General features: G+C 38.1%; 2 protein-coding genes across 5 annotated transcripts in view; one reads left to right on the forward strand and one right to left on the reverse strand.

Moving 5' to 3' along the window:
• topbp1 (DNA topoisomerase II binding protein 1) overlaps positions 1-18,164 on the reverse strand; it is a 28,585-nt gene extending 10,421 nt beyond the window's left edge. For 2 of the 3 annotated variants that reach the window (XM_067378075.1, XM_067378076.1), the window contains exons 1-23: positions 17,960-18,164; positions 17,510-17,609; positions 17,272-17,406; positions 15,267-15,410; positions 14,949-15,130; positions 14,013-14,206; positions 13,729-13,923; positions 13,063-13,226; positions 12,738-12,901; positions 10,715-10,965; positions 10,330-10,634; positions 10,067-10,239; positions 8,608-8,819; positions 7,911-8,233; positions 6,872-7,057; positions 6,667-6,782; positions 6,403-6,526; positions 4,217-4,381; positions 4,026-4,116; positions 3,720-3,915; positions 3,242-3,471; positions 1,774-1,913; positions 1,592-1,694 (exon numbers count right to left, since the gene is read on the reverse strand). In XM_067378075.1, coding sequence (XP_067234176.1) covers positions 1,592-1,694; positions 1,774-1,913; positions 3,242-3,471; positions 3,720-3,915; positions 4,026-4,116; positions 4,217-4,381; positions 6,403-6,526; positions 6,667-6,782; positions 6,872-7,057; positions 7,911-8,233; positions 8,608-8,819; positions 10,067-10,239; positions 10,330-10,634; positions 10,715-10,965; positions 12,738-12,901; positions 13,063-13,226; positions 13,729-13,923; positions 14,013-14,206; positions 14,949-15,130; positions 15,267-15,410; positions 17,272-17,406; positions 17,510-17,596 — 3,880 coding nt within the window. In that variant the 5' untranslated portion in view covers positions 17,597-17,609; positions 17,960-18,164. Of the gene's footprint in view, positions 1-1,591; positions 1,695-1,773; positions 1,914-3,241; positions 3,472-3,719; positions 3,916-4,025; positions 4,117-4,216; positions 4,382-6,402; positions 6,527-6,666; positions 6,783-6,871; positions 7,058-7,910; positions 8,234-8,607; positions 8,820-10,066; positions 10,240-10,329; positions 10,635-10,714; positions 10,966-12,737; positions 12,902-13,062; positions 13,227-13,728; positions 13,924-14,012; positions 14,207-14,407; positions 14,526-14,948; positions 15,131-15,266; positions 15,411-17,271; positions 17,407-17,509; positions 17,610-17,959 lie in introns of those variants that run through there. The other variant, XM_067378077.1, reaches the window with a different exon arrangement.
• Positions 18,165-18,687: 523 nt separating this feature from the next.
• uba5 (ubiquitin-like modifier activating enzyme 5) overlaps positions 18,688-23,184 on the forward strand; it is a 12,551-nt gene continuing 8,054 nt past the window's right edge. The window contains exons 1-6 of one of the 2 annotated variants that reach the window (XM_067377362.1): positions 18,688-18,976; positions 19,078-19,123; positions 19,221-19,310; positions 19,622-19,731; positions 21,022-21,108; positions 21,185-21,269. In XM_067377362.1, coding sequence (XP_067233463.1) covers positions 18,828-18,976; positions 19,078-19,123; positions 19,221-19,310; positions 19,622-19,731; positions 21,022-21,108; positions 21,185-21,269 — 567 coding nt within the window. In that variant the 5' untranslated portion in view covers positions 18,688-18,827. Of the gene's footprint in view, positions 18,977-19,077; positions 19,124-19,220; positions 19,311-19,621; positions 19,732-21,021; positions 21,109-21,184; positions 21,270-23,184 lie in introns of those variants that run through there. The other variant, XM_067377363.1, reaches the window with a different exon arrangement.

The raw sequence follows: 23,184 nt of genomic DNA on the forward strand, positions 1-23,184 counted from the left end.
CTTTTATAATTAGTTTAATCATTTTCATGCTAAAATGCTCTTGAAAAACCATTTCAAATCGTGATGAATGTCTTTGGCCATTACAGTTTCTGTTTTTTAAATTTCCTGCCACAAATGCTACATTTTGACAAAAAAAAAGAGCCGCTTTTCCACCGTTGGGCCGAACGGTTCTCATTGCTTAACCGTTCCATTCCGTGCCCATCCGAGCCAGCTGGTACGGTTACGGATTTGTTTTCCACTGTGGGGCAGATAACGACTGCTCTTTGGAATGTAGTATGAAAGCATCTGTCGTTGCCTTGGTAACGCAACTGTTTACTTATGATATGAAATTTAAATATTGACCGCATTATGGAGGATGATTAAATATTTCTTTTAATTATTATTAATTTATGTTTACGTTGCTCAGTGACCAATCAACGTCACTTCACGGACTTTACCAGCACAATTCAGCATGGTTACAATCATGCCGTGCTGTACCAGGCTCCAGTGGAAACACAATTGGAACCATCCCTTACCATTCTAAGAATCGTTCAGCCTGACGGTGGAAAAGCGGCTAAACTTTAAATTGACAAACATCTCAGGACCCCTGCATTCTGCCCCATTCCATTATGCTCTGCCAAGTGTAGCTTAAAAGCTTCCAAAGACGTGGTCTGATAAGAACCATGCACTGACACTATTGGATGAGACCTGAACTGAGCTGGATGACGGCATCACGGTTTTCTCCAGTGCCGCTTTATAGATGAATTGAACTCATTCCATAATTAATGAACTTTGTACTTTAACATTGAGCTGACCTCAGCTGAACAATGACCGTTTACTATTGTCTTTAGAGCTGCTTCTTTCTGCATCACTGAATCATTTTCCTGTTTGTCACTGTAAAGCTGCTTTGAAACAATCTGTATTGAATAAAGAGCTATATAAATAAAGGTGACTTGACTTGAGGGTCCCTAAGGGGGCTTTCACAATGGGCATGATTGCTGTAGTCCGAGTCCGGTTGTTCCCGGCGGCCCCCCCACGGCACTGGGTGGGTTTCACACTTAACTTAATTCTATTTAAACCCTGGTGCATTTGCGTTTATATTGCGTCATCACAAACTTGCAAGACACATGATAGAAAATAGGATGTGGGTAAATATATTGCATTTTTTAAAATTAATTTGGTGCCATTATGCACAGCTTTCTGCTGCTGGCAAAATGACTCTTATGAGGAGACAGCAGATGGCCATTCATTTGCCACTGTGATTGTGCTCACTATGGGTGATGACACTGCATGCTTACTCTCACTTATATCCAAAGTAAATCATCACCACTGTCATCCCTTACATGAGTTTTGTTGAACTAATGATGTCATCATTGGCTAAAATGCATGTGCAGGTTACTTTAATTTCTGAACAAATGCGCACCCGAAGTCAGAGTTGCTTTCATAATCACATAAGCCACCGTTACAGTGCAACCGAGCTCAGACCCCCTCCTACATGTAGTCTCGGGTTCGGTTCGGTGAAAGCATCCCTAAAATAAATACAATGCACTGACAGACAATATGAAATGTGTCACCCAGCAGATGAAATGGGAAAGTTGTATTGTGCACTAACCTAGCTCCTCTATGAGATGGCTGTAGTCGATGCGTTCCTGTGGATTCAATGAAGACAGCAGGAATCGTGGAGGATCCTTCTTCACCTCCTCCTCATCTTCAATCTGTTCAGAACAGATCCAGTTAGATCACATCTGAATAAAAAGAATTAGAACTGCTGTCCATGGATTGGTGTATGTGTACCTGTGGAAGGGGAGCGGCTGCAGTTTTAGAAATGGAGAAACCTATAGTAGGAGCTTCAGGTGTTTCAGGGTTCTGTAGCTTGTCGACTCGAGGTGGGGTCACCTTTGGCTTCAGTTGCGCGTCAATGACTTCAAATGCGGCTAGAAAGGGTCAGAAGAGTTGAATGATTTACAACATTTGTATTGTACTCTCCCTTCCTCACACACTCTACCTGTTAAGAAATTGTTCATTTCTCCTTGATCTCTTATCCTGTTTTTTAAGTTCTTCTTTTCCTGTTTTTAATCTGTTGTAGTCACATAGACCTTGAAAGAGTGTCTTGTTATTTCCTACAAGAGCCACACTGTTCTATTCATGCCTATAAGGAGTTATTCACTCCTTAATGCTTCTTTGATATGGATGATGAGACCATACATGAATTTAGCTTTCCTTTGTTTTAAGTTGGCCTAATGCCCTAGACTTGCTCTATATATGTTACAGCGAGCTCAATAAACTTTGAGTAAACAGCACTTCTCGTGTTTGTGTCATTTTTTGTCCCCGGTACCGGTGTTCTACTCTGCTCTGCATTACAGTCAAACCAAAATTTATTCAGACACTTCAAATATTTTATTCATCAACAGTTTATTCACTATAGTTTACAAATATGGTAATAAAATATGAAAAGATCTCAGAGTTAAACTTTGTCCAAAAAATCTTAATTATATCAGATAACACTTGATGATCAGGTCAAAGTGTCTGAATAATTTTTGGTTTCAAACTATTATCAATTTTACTGGTAGTCCACTGTATGAAGAATTTTTGGGTATTGTATATCACACTTTACTGTATTTTACTATCCTCACGTACATAAATGTAAAATAAAAATATATCAAAAATATTTAAAAAAAATTGTCTGAATAATTTTTGGTTTTACTATATATTAAACATTGGAGGTCCATCTTTTTTATTTAACACTACCATTCAAATGTTTGAGGTCAGCAAGGAGGTTTGTTATTCAGCAAGGACACATTTAATTGATCAAATGTGACCGTAAAGACAATTATGTTACAAAAGATTTCTGTTTCAAATGCTGCTCTTTCCATTCATCAAAGAATTCTGAAAAAAATGCATTGCAATTTCCAAAAAATATTACGGAGCACAACTTTTCTCAATACTACTAATAATAAGAAATGCTTCTTGAGCACCAAATCAGCTTATTATGATTTCTGAAGAATCATGTGACACTGAAGACTGGAGTAATGATGCTGAAAATTCAGCTTTGCATCACAAGAATAATTTACATTATACAATATACTATATATGCAGTTGTTTTAAATTGCAATATTTCACAACATTACTCTTTTCACTGGATTTTTGATCAAATAAATTCAGCCTTGGTGAGCATAAGAGACTTCTTTCAAAAACATAAAAAAAAAATCCTACTGACCCTAAACTTAACACTTTTTTTTTTAAAAAGCAAAACCTGGCATACCCATTTCCACCAGTTCAGAGTCAGTCATGGAGTCCCTGCCATTGGTTGTGTGGTCAGAGAGGGGCAGTGGGACGAGGGCGAGGGGTTCGGAGTGTTGGGAGGGGCTTCCAGGCCACTGCAGGTTATCGGCCAGCTTAGCCCTCTCCTCTCGTGCTGTGGGGTCATCCCACACGATCTGCTCACTCTGAGACGGCTCTGTGTTCAGGTCCACAGCCACTTGACGTGACATCCTGCCAAAACACAATCTTTTAACATTCAATCTTAAAAATGCAACTTCACAAAGCAAGTGAAAAAACAGTAAAAATGCAACTTGACAAAGATGCAGGTGAACAGGTTGCAGCAAAAACAGTAGCAAGATCATGTCCTGTGTCTACATCCCCTAGTGAACACCTAAAAACTCTGTATTCTTTCAGAGGCTGCAAGCTTTGAGACACTGATGGGATCAGAGAGAGAGCTCCGGATAGTCTTGTTTTTATACCGTAGGGCCTCTAAATTGCGGCTGCGTCTACCCATTCGGCCCAGGCTGTCTGGGGTGTGGGGTGAGTCCAGCCCCCCTGAGCCTGTTCTGGCCAACCGCGAGGAGCCTCGACGACCGCTGGTCAGTTTAGTGGCAGACATGATCTCCTGAAGCTGCCTTTGAAGACTCTCTCTCATCTCCAGTGCTTCTGTGATATCTGAGGGAGTGATAAGAAAAGAGAAAATGAGCTGTGAATTGTGACTTTAGATCAGTCAGAGACAAACAGAGATGAGACATAAATCAGACACATATTTAAAGATGACTCACTCTTTTTCTCAGTGGTCTGATCTTTCTCAGACTCTCCCACACTGAATCGTTGAGGGGTCGAGATGTCTGTTATGTCATCACCAGGGCCAAGCTTTAAAAACATATTTTTAAGTTACAACATTTAAACAGAAAAAAGCTCAATAATATGCTTGGATTGAAGAGTATGGATAATGCAGTTATTAAGTCCTCACCCTTGTCTCCTCATTCTCTGTGAACGCCCTGAGTCTGGTGCGGGGAGTGGACTGGGGAGGTGACCTCTGAGTGCAATCTGCCACCTGACTCATGGTGAGGCTCATTTTGGGGTTGAACGTGAAAGGGTAGTGCAACTCGGACACATGCTTCTGCTCATCTGCACACTAAAAATGGGATGGACAATGAATTCAATGAATTCTCCAATTATTTAAGTCCCTCCAGTTTTTTGCAATTCCACGATCGCTGAATAAAATGCAAAAATCAACAAAATGTCAAATATTTTTTGTGATCCTGCATAATTTGCCATTTCACTGCAAAAGAATTGAAAAAATTAACTTAAAACCACAAAAAAAAAAAATTATCTAATTGAATTGTCCCTAATTTAGTTAAAGTTGTAATGCATTATTTTCACAAGGATACAGATCGAGCAGAGTATGTTATGTCAGTGAGTGGTCTGTGTGTGCGTGTTACAATAGCAGCGCATTATTTTCGAACGGCGATAAACTTGCGTGTACAATAAGCTGCTTAAAATCTGAATTCACGCTATTAATATTGAGCATAATCAAACATACCTGTGGAGCGCTCTCGAAGTATGCATTTATTTTTTTGTCATTAACTGGAGCATAAAAATGGACTTCAAAGATTTCTTATCCTGTTGCGCACTCTATAGGCCATTATCAGTGACTAGTCGACATCAAGCTTAAAACATTATGCCAGCCCATTAAAGTTGACTAAAGTCCATTAAAGTCTGTGCAACCCCTACTTGATAGTACTAAAAAGGGTTTATAAAAGCACTGTATACCGCAAAAGAGAACTCAATTCAGTACTGTCATACTGACCGACTGACTTTCTAGGCTTATTCCTTGAATGGTCAAATATTGTCTTGGTGGTTAAGCCTTAAGTGAACAATCGGTTTGGGAGAAAAAAAAAAAAAAAAGTTTGGGACATGTGTCAGTATTGGATACACACATTACTGTAGGTCTTAAAGTGAAAGCAACCTGATATACACACTGCTATTGGTGTTGTTAACATTAATCAAACAACAAGAGAAAAAAACAAACAGTACTTAAACTTAAAACACTGTTTGTAACTGTATAATTATGATGTTACTGACTATTTACTTGATTACTTGAGAACTTATTACTTATATTAGGTATTTTTGTTTTGCTGTGGTTTGGTTATGAGATTTTAGTCATACCGTCCACTATAAGTGATCATGTTGTTAAAGCTAGATAGTACACCACTAGACTAACCTTTTTGTTAAGAAACCAAAATAAATAAGATTTATGCATTTTGTTTGTACTTTGTGTCATGTATGACTATTGTGCATCTAACGTATTACGTAATATGGAAAATATGGTATCCTAATTACATACACATATACATATATATTAATTACATTTATAAATTATTATAAATTAATACTTTTATTCAATAAGGTTTCATGAAATTGATCAAATGTGACAGTAAAGACATTAATGTTATGAAAGATTTCTATTTCAAATAAATGGGGTTCTTTGAACGTTCTCTTCAAAGAATCCTGAAAAATATAGGATTTTTAAATCACCAAATCAGCATATTAGAGCATTTCACATTAGAATATAAATGTTTATAAATATAAATATTTTAAATTGTAAAAAATTCACAGTATTTATTAGTTTTTACTGTATTTTTTGATCAAATGCAGCCTCTGTGAGCATAACACCATGTCTACACCAGATGAGAGTAATGCAACACGACAAAAGAAAATAGAACCCATTATAATCAGTGATACCGTCTACACTGGATGCGACACGAAGTAACATGAAGCACGACAAATCCCTGGTGGTAAACTGATATCCTGTTCTATTTCTGATGTTCTCCAAGTGCTAACACAACTTCTGACACAAATGACAAATGGATTTGCAATGCTCGCTTTGTCATGTCCAGTGTAGACAGCTTGCAGCGTGACTCTACAACTGTAGCATCCAGTGTAGACACAGTGTAAGAGACTTCTTTCAAATACTTAAAAACAAAATCTTACCAACCCTAATTTTTAGTAGTTAATGTATAACACCATATTGACAATCTGCCTATTTTTAATTGATCAGTTCACATATTTAATTGTTTATGCTTATTTCCCCAATTTTTACATTTAGATTACCTTTGCCATCATCTAACACTCAAGTTAACAAGGTGTACGTACAGCCTGTAGCCAGTGTTGTGACACTATATGCAGTCCTCTCTCTTTGACAGCTTTGTATTCTTTACTGTTGTCTCCAACTTTACCCTGGTAGATGTAATGAGTGACAGAGTCGTCACACGACCACCTAAAATAGACAGCATGGCATTAGAATCCATCCGTTCACCCTAAAATATGTCTTACCAAAATGTCAGCTGGCATGGTTTTAGATGCGTGCAATTTTAGTTTGATTCACTGAGAGTCAGATATTTAGATTTTTTTATATACCTGAAGTCTGCACCGAGAGAGGCAGCCACTGCATTGAGTTCACCCTGTTTCTTGCTTAATTTCTTGCTCACACACACCACCACCCCCCTGAGAGGAGCTGCAGCCTTCTGCTCCACCTGCAAGACACACACACACACACACCTGTAAATATCTGTATTCAGATAAATATTGTAAATGTATATGTGAGTATAAGCGTGTGTGCTACCTCAGGTTCTGGCTCTTTTCCCAGTTGTGGACTGGCAGTTATGGCTGCGAGGTTTGTGACGTGACTGCGGTTGCTGTTGGCAACTGCAGCTTTAAGGTTCCTCTCAATGACCTCTGACAGAGGAGTCTCCGCCCCCTGACCTTGCTGAGGGTTATTACCAGGAGTCTGTAAATGGTCAAACACATCCTGCAACACAGACGTACCAATACAAAAATACAAATCTTAGTTATTTTGTTTCATCTTAATCAGTGCCTCCAAGATTCTGAATACTGAACGGACACTGCTTTGTAAATGGGATGATTTCTCACAATCTAACTAACTGTGTGGCCTTTTCATACCAGTCAATAAAACACTATCAGTGGAAACAAATGATTACTCACATGGGCTTAATGTTCGCTACGTGAGAATTTATTCAGCAAATGAATTTCCATCACACATTGTTTGCATTAACTCTTTTAAGGGTTTTTTTTTTCCTTCAGAAATTTGGCATTTCCACTCGTTTCTGATAATACACTTCAAAATGGGCATAAAACATGGAAACATAGCTACTTTTATAAGGTAGGGGGCGCTATTATGCAACTTCTGAAAAAGTAGAGAATCTCCGGATCAAAACAGGCAAAAAAGGAGCAGAAACAAGCAATAAAAGCATTTCTTATGCACGTTGTAGTCTTTGAAAAGGAGGAGAAGAAAAAAACAAAACAAAACATAATTTCTCAGCTTTTTGTTCAAAATGTTTTACGTACCCACATTCAAGTGTTGATATAAAAAGAATGCATGAAGCTAGAATAAAACAGTTTTTTTTTTGTTGTTGTTTAAGAGCAGAGGTTCTCTTCTTTCTTTTGATATATTGCATGTACAGATAATCATGCAAGAAAATATTCTGGATGCCATGAAATTTGCGGTGACTGGCTTTAAAAAAAAACAAACAAAAAAAAAAAAACAAGCAGGTGGGGAAAGTGTTAACAACAATTTAACCCTAAACTAAGCAAAAAAAATTTCTGATCCTGAAATGATCAAACCCTTCCCATTTTCAATTCACCTTAGTGTTAAATGAGGGTCCAAAGAGTCGGTCTCTACTCAGGAAGCGAGAGGGAGTATCTAGTTGGAGGGAGGAGTCTTTTTGCAGGGCTCCTTTGGCCTCCTCTTGTCCTGGGGTTGCCATCTCCGCCAGCTCCTCTTCTCCCCGTCTCAACTTTCTGACTGCTGAACGGACAGTGCGGCTCTGAAAGCGAGTTGTGTCCAGAGGGGTGATGGCAGAGCTATTTTGTGGGCCCAGTAGGGGCAGCTCTGGGGAGCGTTGCAGGAGACGCAGAGGTGGAGGGTCTTTCTGAGATGCTCCAACAAAACTGTCTTCACTTCTCTCTATGGAAAATCACAAAGAGAGTGTAATAATATAAATGTCCAAGTGACCATTTCATGATGGTGTATGACATTTTTTTTAATTTCATGTACAGAAATTGATGAATCTGACTATATTCAATCAAAAAATGTATATAAATCACAAAAGGTTTTTTAAAGATAGCAGTAACACTTTATTTTAGGGTTTAATTCTCACTTTTAACTAGTAGCTTGAATACTAGGATATTGGCTGTTTATTAGTACTTATAAAGCACATATTAATGTCTTATTCTGCATGATCTTATTCTACATTCTTAATCCTAACAATACTAAACTTAAATGCTACAAAAACTGAATAACATTTGGGATCATCAGTTATAATTCTACTTCTGACTAACCTGGAGAAGGTGGAAGGTCAACCAGGTACCGTCCCTCATTGGCACGCTTCCCTGTTCTGGCAGACTCTAAAACCCAGCGGATCGTGACTGCAGGTAAGTCCCATTTCTGGGCAGCCTGGTACTTGGTGCCCTCAGGTGTCTGGAGTACCAGATGAGTGCTGGCCAGCATTCCCTTCCTTTGATTAGCAGTCCGCACAAAGTAATCCTGAACACTGCAGACAGACGTGTAGGGGAGAGAAATAATAAAAAATAGATTAGCTCTGAGAATTGAAAGGAATTCAGCAATTCTGGTTATAATTCCAAATATTAAAAATTTGCTGTGCTTTGTTGTAGCTGCACAATTTGGCCAAACATAGTTTGTTTGTTCATCACATTTTTACACCATGTTAGCATCATGACTATTTACATGGCAAACACAAAGGTCAATATCATCCATAATGGTCAAACATCGTAACACATTAAACAAACTAAGAAATAATTTGAGGACTAATAAATTGAGTATTTAAGAAATGTAACTAATAACAATATTTTTATTTTACAGTACAAACGTAAAATTAAAATACTAATATTTATGTCTTAAACATTAAACATTAAACCATCAAGCTTTTATTTTGGTGAAAACTGCATGGAACCTTTAAAGGGATAGTTCACCCAAAAATTTTATTCTGTCATCATTTACTCACCCTCAAGTTGTTCCAAACCTGTATTAATATATTTTGAAGAATGTCAGTAACTGAACAGTTGATTGGACCCACTGACTTCCATAGTATTTTTTTATACCCGTACTATAGAAGTCAATGGGGCCCACTAACTGTTTGGTTACCCATATTCTTTAAAATATATTCTTTTGTGTTTCATATTCATATGGAACAACTTTGGGGTGAGTAAATGATGACCGAATTTTAATTTGAGAGAACAATCCCTTTAAAGCATCTTTGATATTGGCAGCAGGTTTATAAATGATGCTCAGTGCAAATCTAGTGAAATAGGTGGCACACAATGCATTGTTAAATGCATGTTATAAGTAACCCAAACTCAGAGTATTGATGGAGTTTCTGTGGAGCAGCATTCAGTGCAAACAGAGGAGCTCTGTGACACTGAAAACATCAGGTGATGAGCTGCTCACCTGTAAATGAACGCAATGCCGTGCTTCCCTCTGAAACTAGCTACACTTTTTTTTTTTATTAAATCACAGCGTTTACAATTTGATAAATCACACTAAGCCATATCACATTTTTTTATTATTTTTTTTTTCAATTAACTGTTCAGCCCTACATAATTTGATAATTACAATAATTTAAAAAGTTTTCAATTTTAATTAGTATGATGAATCCTTGACTGAATTAATGACCACGTCTTTTTCACAAAGGAGGTGGTTAGCCTAATTGTGAAGTTTTGTTAAGAACTTGCCTAGAAGGTGAGCAGTAGGTCTCAGTAAGCAGTGAACAGAAGGTCTCACCTTGCTCCGAGGTGCTTGGCAAGCTGAATGAGAGACTCTCTCTCAGCTCCAGTAAACTGACTGACGGACAGCACACAGTCTTTGAGAGGAGAGAAGCCCTCTCTCACTGTCACTGGAGTGAATAGAGGATGAGAAGCTAATGGCAACACACACTGCTGCTCCACACACATGGCCTAAACACACACACAAACAGGTCAGTAGTAGTAAATGACAAACATTACAAAAGGTATGTTGTCTGTGCATAAACTCTGTGTTTTTCTCACCAGCCAGGTATCTGTTACGACCTCATCTACTGTGGCCTCCACGTCACAGCCCAGTAGTGGCACAATGGCGTAATGCGCCACTGCTCTCGAGCGGCCGACCAAAATCTTCCCAGCGTTTTCCATGACTAGCTCTGAGAGCTGGGCTTCAGCCTCAGCTCCAAAACCAACCAAGATAAAGCGCTTCCCTGAAAACAGGCCACCCTCTGAGGTTTCAACCACGGTGGAGTCCTTCCCTGCAGCTGGAGGCTCTGGAAGCAAAATGCTCTTCCTACTGCTGGTACTGTTAGCAGCCTGAGGCAGCTCCACTACAGTAAAGACAGTCAGAGTAGAATGAGAAAGACGGACAGGAGTAGACAGAGGAAGAATGAAGCATTTATCAACTCACCCACAGTCTGGTCATTCTCCATGTACTGCGAGAGCAGGTCTTCTTCTGCTCTGGCTTGACGGGCTGGACTAGGGGCAGGAGGGGGAGCTACAGAGGGTCTGGAGGCACGGGGAGCAGCTTTTTGAGCAGCAGGCAAATCAACAGCAGCTGGGGCAGGGGGCAGGAAGGAGGGGTGGAAGTAGCCATCCTCTGGGAGCAAAGTACCATGGGAGAAACTGTCTAGCAGCCACTGCACGGTCACTGTATGGGGTCTACGGAGAAGAACACATCTCTGAGAACCATATTTTAATTGCTTAAATTGCACCTTATGCACCTAAGTGAAAACTTAGACAGGAAAAGTCCATCTGAATGACATGTACCATAAACCTTGCATATTCAACAACTCCAAACCTCAAAGGCCTTGATATACTCACAGTTAAGTTCTGTTTCACATAGGTGCATATAAGAAGTTTGAAATACCTTTTCAGCGATAAACTCTTAGCGAACATCCTGACGCCACCCACACACACACCTTCCTATTAAAGGTGCAGTGTGTAAATTTTAGCGGTATCTTGCGGTGAGGTTGCAAATTGCAAACAACGGCTCAGTCCACCGCTCATCCTCCCTTTCAAAGCACATAAAGAAACTATGGTGGCCAACACAGGACAAAGATGTCGTCGTTTGAGACAGCAGGGAGTAGCCAGTCAAGCAATGAGGTTTCTTCTTACTTCTAACAAAGAACGGTCTCTGCTTCTAATAAACCAGACGACTACTACTATTACTACTATATGCGTATTCAGCGTAGTGACGAGGCAAGTATGTAAGGGACCCACAGTGTTTGTGGATAGAAATGGCTCATTCTTCAAAGGTAATAAAAACATAACAGTTCATTATGTAAGGTCTTTATACACCACTGAAAACATAGTTATGTATATTATATTGCATTTCTGTCAATAGATCCTCCTAAATATTACACACCAGACCTTTAAGCAATCGCAGCAGGCCAAAGGTGTTTACCAGCCGGAGTGAAGTTTTCCAGAAAGTTTGCTTTGGAAAGCTGTTTTTGGAAAGCTGTTTTTGTACTTGATTTCGAACATTAAGAATCAAATGGATCATTGTAATTTGCTTATTGTGCACGATCTCACCCGGTACACATTCAGAGAAGAGATGTCGATGCAAGGGGGTATTTTGCGAGGAGATACTTTAATTAAAGATTATGAGGACATGTGAATTTTAAAGGTGCCGTAGAATGTCTTTTTAAAAGATGTAATATAAGTCTAAGGTGTCCCCTGAATGTGTGACGTTTCAGCTCAAAATACCCCATAGATTTTTTTGTATTAATTTTTTTAACTGCCTATTTTGGGACATCATTAACTATGCATCGATTCAGGCTGCGCGGCCCCTTTTAATTCTCCAGCTCCCCACCCACGGAGCTCGCGCTTGCCTTAAACAGCATAAACAAAGTTCACACAGCTAATACAACCCTCAAAATGGATCTTTACAAAGTGTTCGTCATGCAACATGTCTAATCGCGTAAGTATGGTATTTATTTGGATGATTCTGAATGAGTTTGATAGTGCTCCGTGGCTAAAGCTAACATTACACAGTGTTGGAGAGATTTAAGAATGAAGTTGTGTTTATGAATTATACAGAATTATGCAAGTGTTTAAAAAATGAAAATAACCACATTTAACAGTACTTTAGCAACATGCTAACGAAACATTTAGAAAGACAATTTACAAATATCATTTATTTTTTTGAAAATTCACATGTCCTCATAATCTTTAATTAAAATATCTCCTCGCAAAAAAATAAATGATGAGTATGGATACATTTATTTTAAAAAAACTGTAATTCTCTGATTAAAAAAAAAAACAATTATCAATGACCATCAATAACTTTAAATAACTAATTTGATCGTGCAGACAACGTGGATATAGCAACGTGGATTCTAAACTTTGGTGGGCCAATAAAAATCTATAAAGCAATTAAAATTAGATAAAAAATAATGCCCAGTTGCACCCCAACATAGATTTTGACTGACCTGTGAGTGGCTTTGTCAAGGAAGACTTTTACCCCCTGGTCTGGTTCTCCCATCACTATGTGTGTGAGCTCCTGACTGGGCTGGTTGAAGCGCAGACCTCCAGCAGAGTTCACCATCCGCCTCAGTTTCTCCAGTTTCTTTCCAGAAAGGCCACACAGGTACAACTATAGGAAGAAAAGAGGGTGGAGAACCATTTTTGTTTCAGATTCAATGCTTAAATCCATACAAAAACAACATGATTTCTTTACGATTTTTAATCTAATCAATGTCTCAAATGCGTGACCTATAAATATGCAGGAAACACTCATATTTGAGTAAAACTCACCTTACAGCCATCCAACAGGTCATCTACTCGACAGACAGTGATGTCAAATGAGTCGACCGGATCAGGAGTCTCTATGTGGCTGATTCCTGCAGTGGTGAGCGCTGTTTCATTTACATTCATGCTGATATTGGATATATGACTCAATCCCAGAAGCGAGGGACCTTCTGCACAAACAAATGACAAAGAAATCTTCATCTGTAAACTCAATGAATCAAACGAATCAAACATCAGAATCAATAATAATATTGATTTATTCAGGTGATAGTTTTTTGTTTTGTGAAATAAATTTAAAAAATATAACTATCTTATGTATATTCAGTAAGTTCAGGGTCTGTAAGATTTCTGATTTGTTGCTCAAGAAACAGTCCTTATTATCAATGTTGAAAAAAGTTGTGCTTCTTTAATATTTTTGTGGAAACTGTGATACTTTTTTAGGATTCAACGATGAATAGAAAGTTTAAAAGAACAGCATTTATTTAAAATAGAAATCTTTTGTAATATAATTAATGTCATTATTGTCACTTTTAATCAATTTAATGCATCCTTGCTGAATAAAAATATTAATTCTTTAAAAAAAAATAAAAATAAAAAATATCTTACTGACCCCAAACTTTTGCACAGTAGTGTACACAAGCAGAACCACAAGTACAGTGTTTTTCTCCGTACCCTCTTTGTTCCTGCTGACTCCTGTAGGAGTGGAGGTGTTGGGTCTGCCCGACTTCTCCTCTGTTCTCCTTTTTTCTCCACGCTCCACGGCATACCTGCTCTCATCCTGACAGAAGCCCTTCTCGATGCTGTCAAACAGCCAGTGCAGGGACACACAGTATACGTTCCATTTACGGGCAAACTCATATTTCTGACCTGAAATGCAACACACAAACTGAAGTAAAGTACATGCTAAGCATAAGACTGTATCCCAAGTGTGATGGGGTTAGAGATTATGGGGTCACCTGTGGGTTCATTGACAATGAGATGAGTGCATTCATTCATCTTGAGCTGCCCCGTGTAGCTTCCTCCATTCTGATCGCACAACCTCTGAACCTCTTTACGCTCCACAGTAGAGAGTCCTGTCACACACACTGTACAGCCTTTCAGAACTGGACACCGATAGTCCTCTGTATTCAGCTCAGAGTGATGGAAAACACTGGGGGGCGGAAAAGATTTTTTAGACGGGGACCTTTAAGTCACCATGAAATCAAAGTAGCCAATTCTTTTTTTTTTTCTTTTTTTTTTATGGATTATTGTATTTATTATAAATCATTTATCCATGTACATTATTTTTTTTCATGAAAATCATGTGCCCTCATAATCTTTAATTAAAATAACCATGAATATTTCCTCTTACCTGTTTTTCAGCGCGAGGGCAGGACAGCCTGTCACTCACATGAGATCACAGCAATAGCAAACAACAACAACGATCCAACCAATTTCCGATGGACAAAATCAAGTCCCACCCTACAATTTTCCTTTTTCGAGAAGCCGTTTCACTTGGCTATACTTCAAAATAGGGAAGAAAAGACTATCGCAACTTCTGTTTCGGAGACTGTGATTGTCCTTTCTTTCAAATTGTGACATATCCAATTGAAATGCTTTATCAAACAAGAAAAAAAAATGTAGGGATGTACTTGATTTTGAACATTGAGAATCGAATGGATCATTGTAATTTGCTTATTGTGCACGATCTCACCCGGTACACATTCAAGGGGGTATTTTGCGAGGAGATATTTTAATTAAAGATTATGAGGACATAAATGATGAGTATGGATACATTTATTAAAAAAAACTGTAATTCTCTGATAAAAAAAACAACAACAACAACAACAATTATCGATGACCATCAATGACTTTAAATAACTAATTTGATCGTGCAGAAATTAATAAGTTACCTATCCTGAGACTTTTCCCAGCATGCTTTCACCCAGCTGGGCAATAGGATGGGCTTCCTGAGGCTTGCGGCCACCAGGTATTTCTTACTCCCCACTTCACCTGCCACCAGGTGAGTAACAGACACGTTGAGATCACGGTAAACCCGTCCACCCATCAGCTGGACAAGATCCATCACTTCACTCTACGAGAACAACAAAACAGCAGCTTATTTGTCGTGCAGAACTGCACTTACAAGTGTAACGCCATTTCAATCCCAGTTTATAACGAATACAACAACAATAATATATTAGCATTAATCATAAATGTCTTCTCCTTACCCGTGCCTCTTTGTCGAGATTGGTGCAGGAGACAGTGACATCAGCCATTGCCATGTTGTACACAGGCTGCTCTGCTTTGGGCACACATCTCTGCTTCTGCAGACAGAACAGCACTACCAGAGGACTCACGATCCTGCATCCCAGCTGCAAAAATGAAAAACATTCAGAGATTCATAAAACTATCAATATTTATAATAATATGATGAGGACAATTAAGGAAACATAAAAGAAGTGTTCAGGTATTACAAACGAAGATCAATGTAACTAAGCTGAAAAAAGTAGTTAAATTAAATTAAATTAGTGCTGTCAAATCGATTAATCGCATCTAACATAAAAGTTTGTTTCTATAATATGTGTATGTGTACCACTGAAGGTGATGTGAATAACACTGATTATTCATCATGGCACCCGTCGGTGGGACATATTATGCAGCAAGTGAACATTTTATCCACAAAGTTAATGTGTCAGAAACAGGAAAAAAGGACAAGAATACGGATTTTAGCAAGATTGACAAGGGCCAGATTGTGATGGCAAGACGACTGGGTCAGAACATCTCCAAAACTGCAACTCTTGTGGGGTGTTCCTGGTCTGCAGTGGTCAGTATCTATCAAAAGTGGTCCAAGGAAGGAACAGTGGTGAACCGGCGACAGGGTCATGAGCGGCCAAGGCTCAGTGATGCACGTGGGGAGCGAAGGCTGGCCCGTGTGGTCCGATTCAGCAGACGAGCTACTGTAGCTCAAATTGCTCAAGAAGTTAATGCTGGTTCTGATAGAAAGCTGTCAGAATACACAGTGCATCGCAGTTTGTTGCATATGGGGCTGCATAGCCGCAGACCAGTCAGGGTGCCCGTGCTGACCCCTGTCCACTGCAGAAAGCGCCAACAGTAGGCACGTGAGCATCAAAACTGGAAGAGAAGGTGTTCTGGTGAATCATATTTTCTTTTACATCACGTGGATGGCCGGGTGCTTCGCTTACCCGGGGAACACATGGCACCAGGATGCACTATGGGAAGAAAGCAAACCGGCGCAGGCAGTGTGATGCTTTGACCAATGTTCTGCTGGGAAAACTTGGGTCCTGCCATCCATGTGGATATTACTTTGACACATACCACTTACCGCAGCATAGATGCAGACAATGTACACCCTTTCATGGAAACTGTATTCCCTGGTCACTGTGGCGTCTCTCAGCAGGATAATGTGCACTGCCACAGAGCAAAAATGGTTCAGGAATGGTTTGAGGAGAACAACAGCAACTTTGAGGTGTTGACTTGGCCTCCAAATTCCCCATATCTCAATCCAATCGAGCATCTGTGGGATGTGCTGAACAAACAAGTAAGTCAAATCCATGGAGGCTCCACCTTACAGGACTCAGAGCATCTGCTGCTAACATCTTGGTGCCAGATACCAAAGCACACCTTCAGGAGTCTAGTGGAGTCCACGCCTCGACAGGTCAGGGCTGTTTTGGCAGCAAAAGGGTGACTAACACAATATAAGGAAAGGTGGTCATATTGTTATGCCTGATCAGTGTATAGTACATATGTACACACATACATATATTATATAAAACAAACTTTTATCTTAGATGCAGTTAATCACTTTTAAAATCGATTTGACAGCACTAAATTAAATTGAAAATACATAACATACATGTGAAATTGGCCATTCAGTGAAGAATCATTATTAGGCTTAAATATATGGACCTATTCTGAATGCAAAGAACATTTTGGTGTGTACAACTGCTTAGAGGTAGGTTAAATGAAAGCAAAAGTTTCTAACACCAAATTTTCAAAAAGTGAAATACAAAATAGCATTTTGTATTTTAAATATGTATTTTCAATATATTTATCTGAAATACTGCCATTCCCTGCTAACAGAAATCATAAATATTGAGATAATTACGGTATGTAAATAGAAAAAAGAAAAAAAAAGAATTATGTTCTCTCTTAATGGAATGGACTGCTAGTGCAAAAAGCAGATGCTGTGCGCTGTTGTAAGTGAATCCTCACCCTCCTGCAGTGGTCAAAGGCATTGCTGGTGAAATCACTGAACACAAACAGGGATTTGTCATTGTGGTCCTGTTCTAGTGCGGCTTCCTCATCCACCGTCTGCACATATTTCTCTGACTGAAGTTCCACTATTGCCTGAAGACAAGCATATGACCGTATGAACAAAAGACCTATATCTTATATTATTACAAGCATTTAATGACAGCTAATCAGAATGTAAGAATTTTACAATCATCACCTTATAGGCCTGGAGAGCCAGATCAGTCTTCTGTCCATTGCGTTCAACAAATTTCACAATATATACATCTCTGTTGCCCTTTGACATGGTGGCATATAATCTACATTAGATGGAACGAAAACAAATGTACAGGTTGTCATAAGACATGTAAACATCAGCTAGTATCCCGTTATCTCGCGTTGTTATTCTGTAATGTCTCTATGTTTTAAAAAGTTAAATATAATGTAAATAGGAAATGAATACAAAAAACAAATGATGTTATTATGACTGATAAACTAACAATGAACAATCAGCTTCCCATAGCAGGCGGTTTGTTTTGATAATCTCATAAACGTAGCTAAACAAGCCAAATCAATGTCATACTGTCGCATAGCTCTAAAAACAAGTAATTTATTGATATTTTAGTTATTAAAGTTATTAAAATCAAACAAACTTAAACACTTAACTTACCGCGAGACAGAGCAGTCTTGCGCTACTGCGCTGTGATTACGAGGATTAAAACTAATTTCTAAAAGACTTTGATCTCATTTCAACTTTGTTTTTTAATATAATTTCTGCAACTGAACCCATGTAAATAACTGTTGTATAACACAAAATAATAAATCATTAACTAATTTGTCTGTTTTTCATTCAGAAGAAGCCGTACTCCAGTCATTCGCGCCACTAGCTCTGAAAACAACTTCCGCTTCACTTCTGTTTCTTTGGTAAGACAGGAAAAATATTAAAATATATGACCGCCACCCACCGGACTGGAGGACCGTAATATATCAGAAATTAATGAGATAAAAGTTAAAATTAAGTTAATTTTATTATATGAAGTTGGAAGTGAGAAGAAACATTTAAATATATTCAAATGTTTATGTGTTATAGTTACACATCCATTAAAGCGACGTCCGATTCTTTTTAATGAACAAAACTGATTCGTTCACATGCAAAAATACATAATAGTACATATATAGTATAATAATACATGTATAGTATTTGTGACTCATGTTTAAAAAAACAAACAAACAAAAAAAAAAAGCAGGAAAAAATGGTAATAAACAGCAGTATGAGTTTACACCCCGCGCAGTTTTATTTAAAAGAACTGTTCGGACGAATCGATTCCCGGGAATCATTATTTCTGGGACCTTTCGTTCCTGTGAAGCTTGTGTTTCACTCCGGACTCAATATCGAGAGACACTTTTCGCCAGCTGATTTCTAACAGTGCAGACGTGTACATGAAGTATTTTTAATCGTTTCTGTGCTTTGTTTTGCCCCTCTCTAATCGGATCACATCAACCCGTGTTTATTGGAATAGAGGGTCTTTACACACGAAATGGCAACCGTTGAGGAACTGAGGCTGCGAATTCGTGAGTTAGAAAACGAACTAATTAAATCCAAACAGAAGCAAAGTGATGCTGAACATCATCTCAGACCAAAGATTGACAAAATGAGCGCTGAAGTCGTAGACTCAAACCCATACAGGTGAGCATTTTAATCCTGCTGTGTTTATAGACTGACATTGAACATATGGAAAGTTTAAACTGCTGCAATTTTTTTAATTAATTAGCCTAAATGTCTTACAGTCGTCTGATGGCACTCAAAAGGATGGGCATAGTGCAAGACTATGAGGTAAACATTCTTATTTATTCTTTTATGAGACTTTCATAGTGTTGATTACTGCTTGTTCGTGTTCAGATGACAACTATCCACCTGCTGTCATTCATAGAAAATCCGCTCGTATGCTGTGGCAGTAGTGGGAGTTGGAGGGGTGGGGAGTGTCACTGCAGAAATGCTCACCAGATGTGGCATTGGTAAGGTAATGCACTTTTATCATCATTCCTCAATATTTAGATCTAATATATACTCTGTGTCATAGTGTCATGTGTCAGAGACAGTGAATCAAATGAAGAAATGCACTGATTGGCCAGTCTATAGCGTGGTGCACCCCTATAATGTTGTTCAATTAAAAGTGGTGTATCCCTCAAGCCTTGTATTCCTGTAGTGTGTAGTGCTGGTTGGAGCACAGTGGGGAAGCCAATAGCATAACCCCTGGAGACATGCCTTAGCTCTGCAGTAACAGACTGTCATGCCTTTTTTTTGCTGTGTCTGTGATTTCCTTCCCTGCAGTTGCTGCTGTTCGACTATGATAAGGTGGAGCTGGCCAACATGAACCGCCTCTTCTTCCAGCCACATCAGGCAGGACTCAGTAAAGTTGAGGCTGCAGAACATACTCTTAGGTAAAGGGGCAATTTATCATCTTAAGCTTTACATAAATATATTCATCAGTACACCGCATTGAAGGGCATTTTATATACATTTCTATTTCAAATAAATGCTGTTCTTTTGACTTTCTTCTCATTGAAGAATCCTGGAAAAAAAAGTGTCACGGTTTCCACAAAAATATTAAGCAGCACAAATGTTTTTAACATTAATAAAAAGAAATGTTTCTTTAGCAGCAAATCAGCACATTAGAATGATTTCTGAAGGATCATGTGACACTGAAGACTGGAGTAATGATGCTGAAAATTCAGCATATTTACTAATAAAATATATTCAACTAGAAAACAGTTTTATTTTACTTGTAATAATTATTATACAATATAATCAATATTACAATATAATATAATAAAAATTCACACTGTAGGGGGTAAAATCTGTGTTTTTGGCCGGGTTCCCCTGGTCAAATTCACATTCCAGAGGCTAAATGATAGTTATTTGGGTCACTATAACCCACAGCAACAGCGTAAAAGTAGCCCAATTCCACGGGAAAACCGCAGACCAGGCAACACTGACGGTAACATACCCACACAAAACATGTTCCTTTTTATACACAGTTTCTACATACAGTTAGTTATAAATACTATAACCCACACCCTAACCATAATAGAAAAAAAAAAAAAAATAGCTTACAAATTAGGTTGTTTTGGGAGATTTTGTCAAGTTTAAAGGAGCCATCGAAGTGAAAATTGAATTTACCTCGGCATAGTTGAATAACAAGAGTTCAGTACATGGAAATGACATACAGTGAGTCTCAAACACCATTGTTTGCAATGATAGAGTCAAGAGCTCGGGAGGGGGCGGAGAGCATGAGCAATTAAAGGGGCCGCAGCCTAAATCGGCGCATTTCTAATTATGCCTCAAAATAGGCAGTTAAAAAGAATTAATTAAAAAAATATATAAAATATATTTTGAGCTGCAACTTCACAGACACATTCAGGGGACACCTTAGACTTATATTACATCTTGTAAAAAAACGTTCGATGGCACCTTTAAATTCCCTAAAAGGTTTAAGTTCCCTAAAAAAGAATACACGCACACCAATGTTTTTTTTTTGTTTGTTTGTTTTTTTTTTATTATTATTAATGAAAATCCACCTCAGCTGTCTCTAAACTTTTTTTTTCAACAAACTTTAATGTGGTTTAGAAATTATGAATTGAGGGGACATTGACTGATTAGCCAGCATTTTAATGCATTTTAGCTGCTATTTCTCATTATAATCCTAAAAAACATAATGTTTTCCTGCACAGGAGCATTAATCCAGATGTTTCTTTTGAGACCCACAATTACAACATCACCACAATGGACAACTTCACGCATTTCATGGACCGCATTAGGTGATTATTTTTTTTACTGCTTCAAAGCTTTCTTCCTCATTTCGATTTAATTGTAATAAACCTTTTGTGTTTTCAGTCATGGAGGACTCGAAGAGGGGAATCCTGTAGATTTGGTCCTCAGTTGTGTTGATAACTTTGAGGCTCGAATGGCCATTAACACAGTGAGTTCTTTGCATTAAAATACGTTAAGCTATCGAAAGAACTGTATTTGTTTTCCAATCTTTTTAGCCACTCTTCTAGCATTTTCACTGGCCACAATTTTGACATTGATTCCATGGGGGAAAACTGTCATATATGTATATATCTATATCTATATCTCTCTCTCTCTCTCTCTCTCTCTCTCTCTCTCTATATATATATATATATATATATATATATATATATATATATATATATATATATATATATATATATATATATCATAATTTGGCTTCAGGTATATTAATATACCTGCTGTCTAAGACCCGATGCACAGATCCATTATGTATCCATCCGGATACAAAACTGTGTCTACGTGAATACACATTAAGACCTGCATTTTGCCATTATTTTGTGTGTATTTGACTGTTTAAGCACAATATATAAGCAGTGAAAAACAATTCAATTTACTACGAGCTAGGGTTGCACGGTGTACCGGTACTACGGTAGTATCGCGATACTAAAGCTTCAAAATACTGGCGATGCCATTGTATTTTTTAAACGGTAGTATCGTCAATACCGTAAGGAATGTTGTATGTGTGGCAGGTACACTTCAATTGAACATGCATGCCTGCAAAAACATTACAAGAGACTGCCGTTGACTGTCTGCTGTGCCCTGTGTAGTAAATGCTCTATAAAATTAGCGCCTTATTGTTTCCTGATGCTTCAGTTAATTTTGCAATGAGATAAAGTTGCGCTTGTACGTTGTTGTTCGCAGTGCATTTTATCTGGAGAAAGGGTCTGAAATTCACTTAATTAACATCATAAAATCTTTATATAAGACTGAATTCTTTTTTCAGTTTTATTCAGTTTTTCCAATGCTCATTTGACCACTTCTGGAAAAGATTAAATAGTTTGTTTCTAGAAACATCTTTGCGAACACGATTCAGACAAATGCAATTCCATTCATCAATAAGTTATAGCGGGTTTGCACTCGGTTCTTATCAGTCATATCAATCGTGATTTTATAATTATAAATGTATTATATGTTTTAATATACATACTGCTCTCCAGTCAGGGTTAGATATTTCAAGATAGGCTGGCAAAAATGCTCCTGATAGTTCGTGACACGAGCAACAGCGCTGTTTTTGTTTCGTTTCTAAATTAATCTGTTATTGAACAAATTGGGCGAGTCACTGACTCACTAATCCATTCATTAAGACAGTCATTTGCTTCGTTCTTGAATGAATCAGCCGTTTTGAACGAATCGGTTGAATGATTCATTGACTTAATCATTAACACTTGCTGCCACCTACTGGCGACTTTAGTCTCCCATCTAAAAGTAGGCCTATTCTATCATTTTTTACCATCTAAAAGTAGGTCTATCATTTTTATTTCTATATTCAGATTTTTATATTTGAAACATTAATATCATAACATTATTTATGCAATTGTAATTGAAGTGTAAATGCATAAATGCTACATCATAATGTCAGTTCTAAGATGAATTTTATTTACAATGATTCATTTGATTGGTAATAAAAGCCTGTTATTCATTCTCATTAATGAAGTATTCAGAGAAAAATCTGGTCTGTTTTCATGTTTTTATGAAAGTTTGGTTCATTTTGTATACTGCATGGTATCGCGATACTACTTGGTATCGTGATACTTCAGCTGGTATAGTATCGTAAGACATTTTTATGGTATCGTGACAACCCTAGTACGAGCCCATACTACGAGGCGGTTTATGCTCAGGCACTTTGGGTGTGAGCACAATCTGCGGGAATGAATAAAATTATGCACAATACGTGCAATCCCACACCAAAATTGAATCCCTGTGACCCCAACAATATTCATCCGGAGCAAATGAAATGAGTGAGTGAGGGGAGGCGGGTGTGTGTCAACTCTCTGTCAGAGAGATGAGAGAGTGAGCGCAGC

This window comes from Chanodichthys erythropterus, chromosome 23 (assembly GCF_024489055.1).
Source record: "Chanodichthys erythropterus isolate Z2021 chromosome 23, ASM2448905v1, whole genome shotgun sequence".
Lineage (NCBI taxonomy): Eukaryota > Metazoa > Chordata > Actinopteri > Cypriniformes > Xenocyprididae > Chanodichthys > Chanodichthys erythropterus.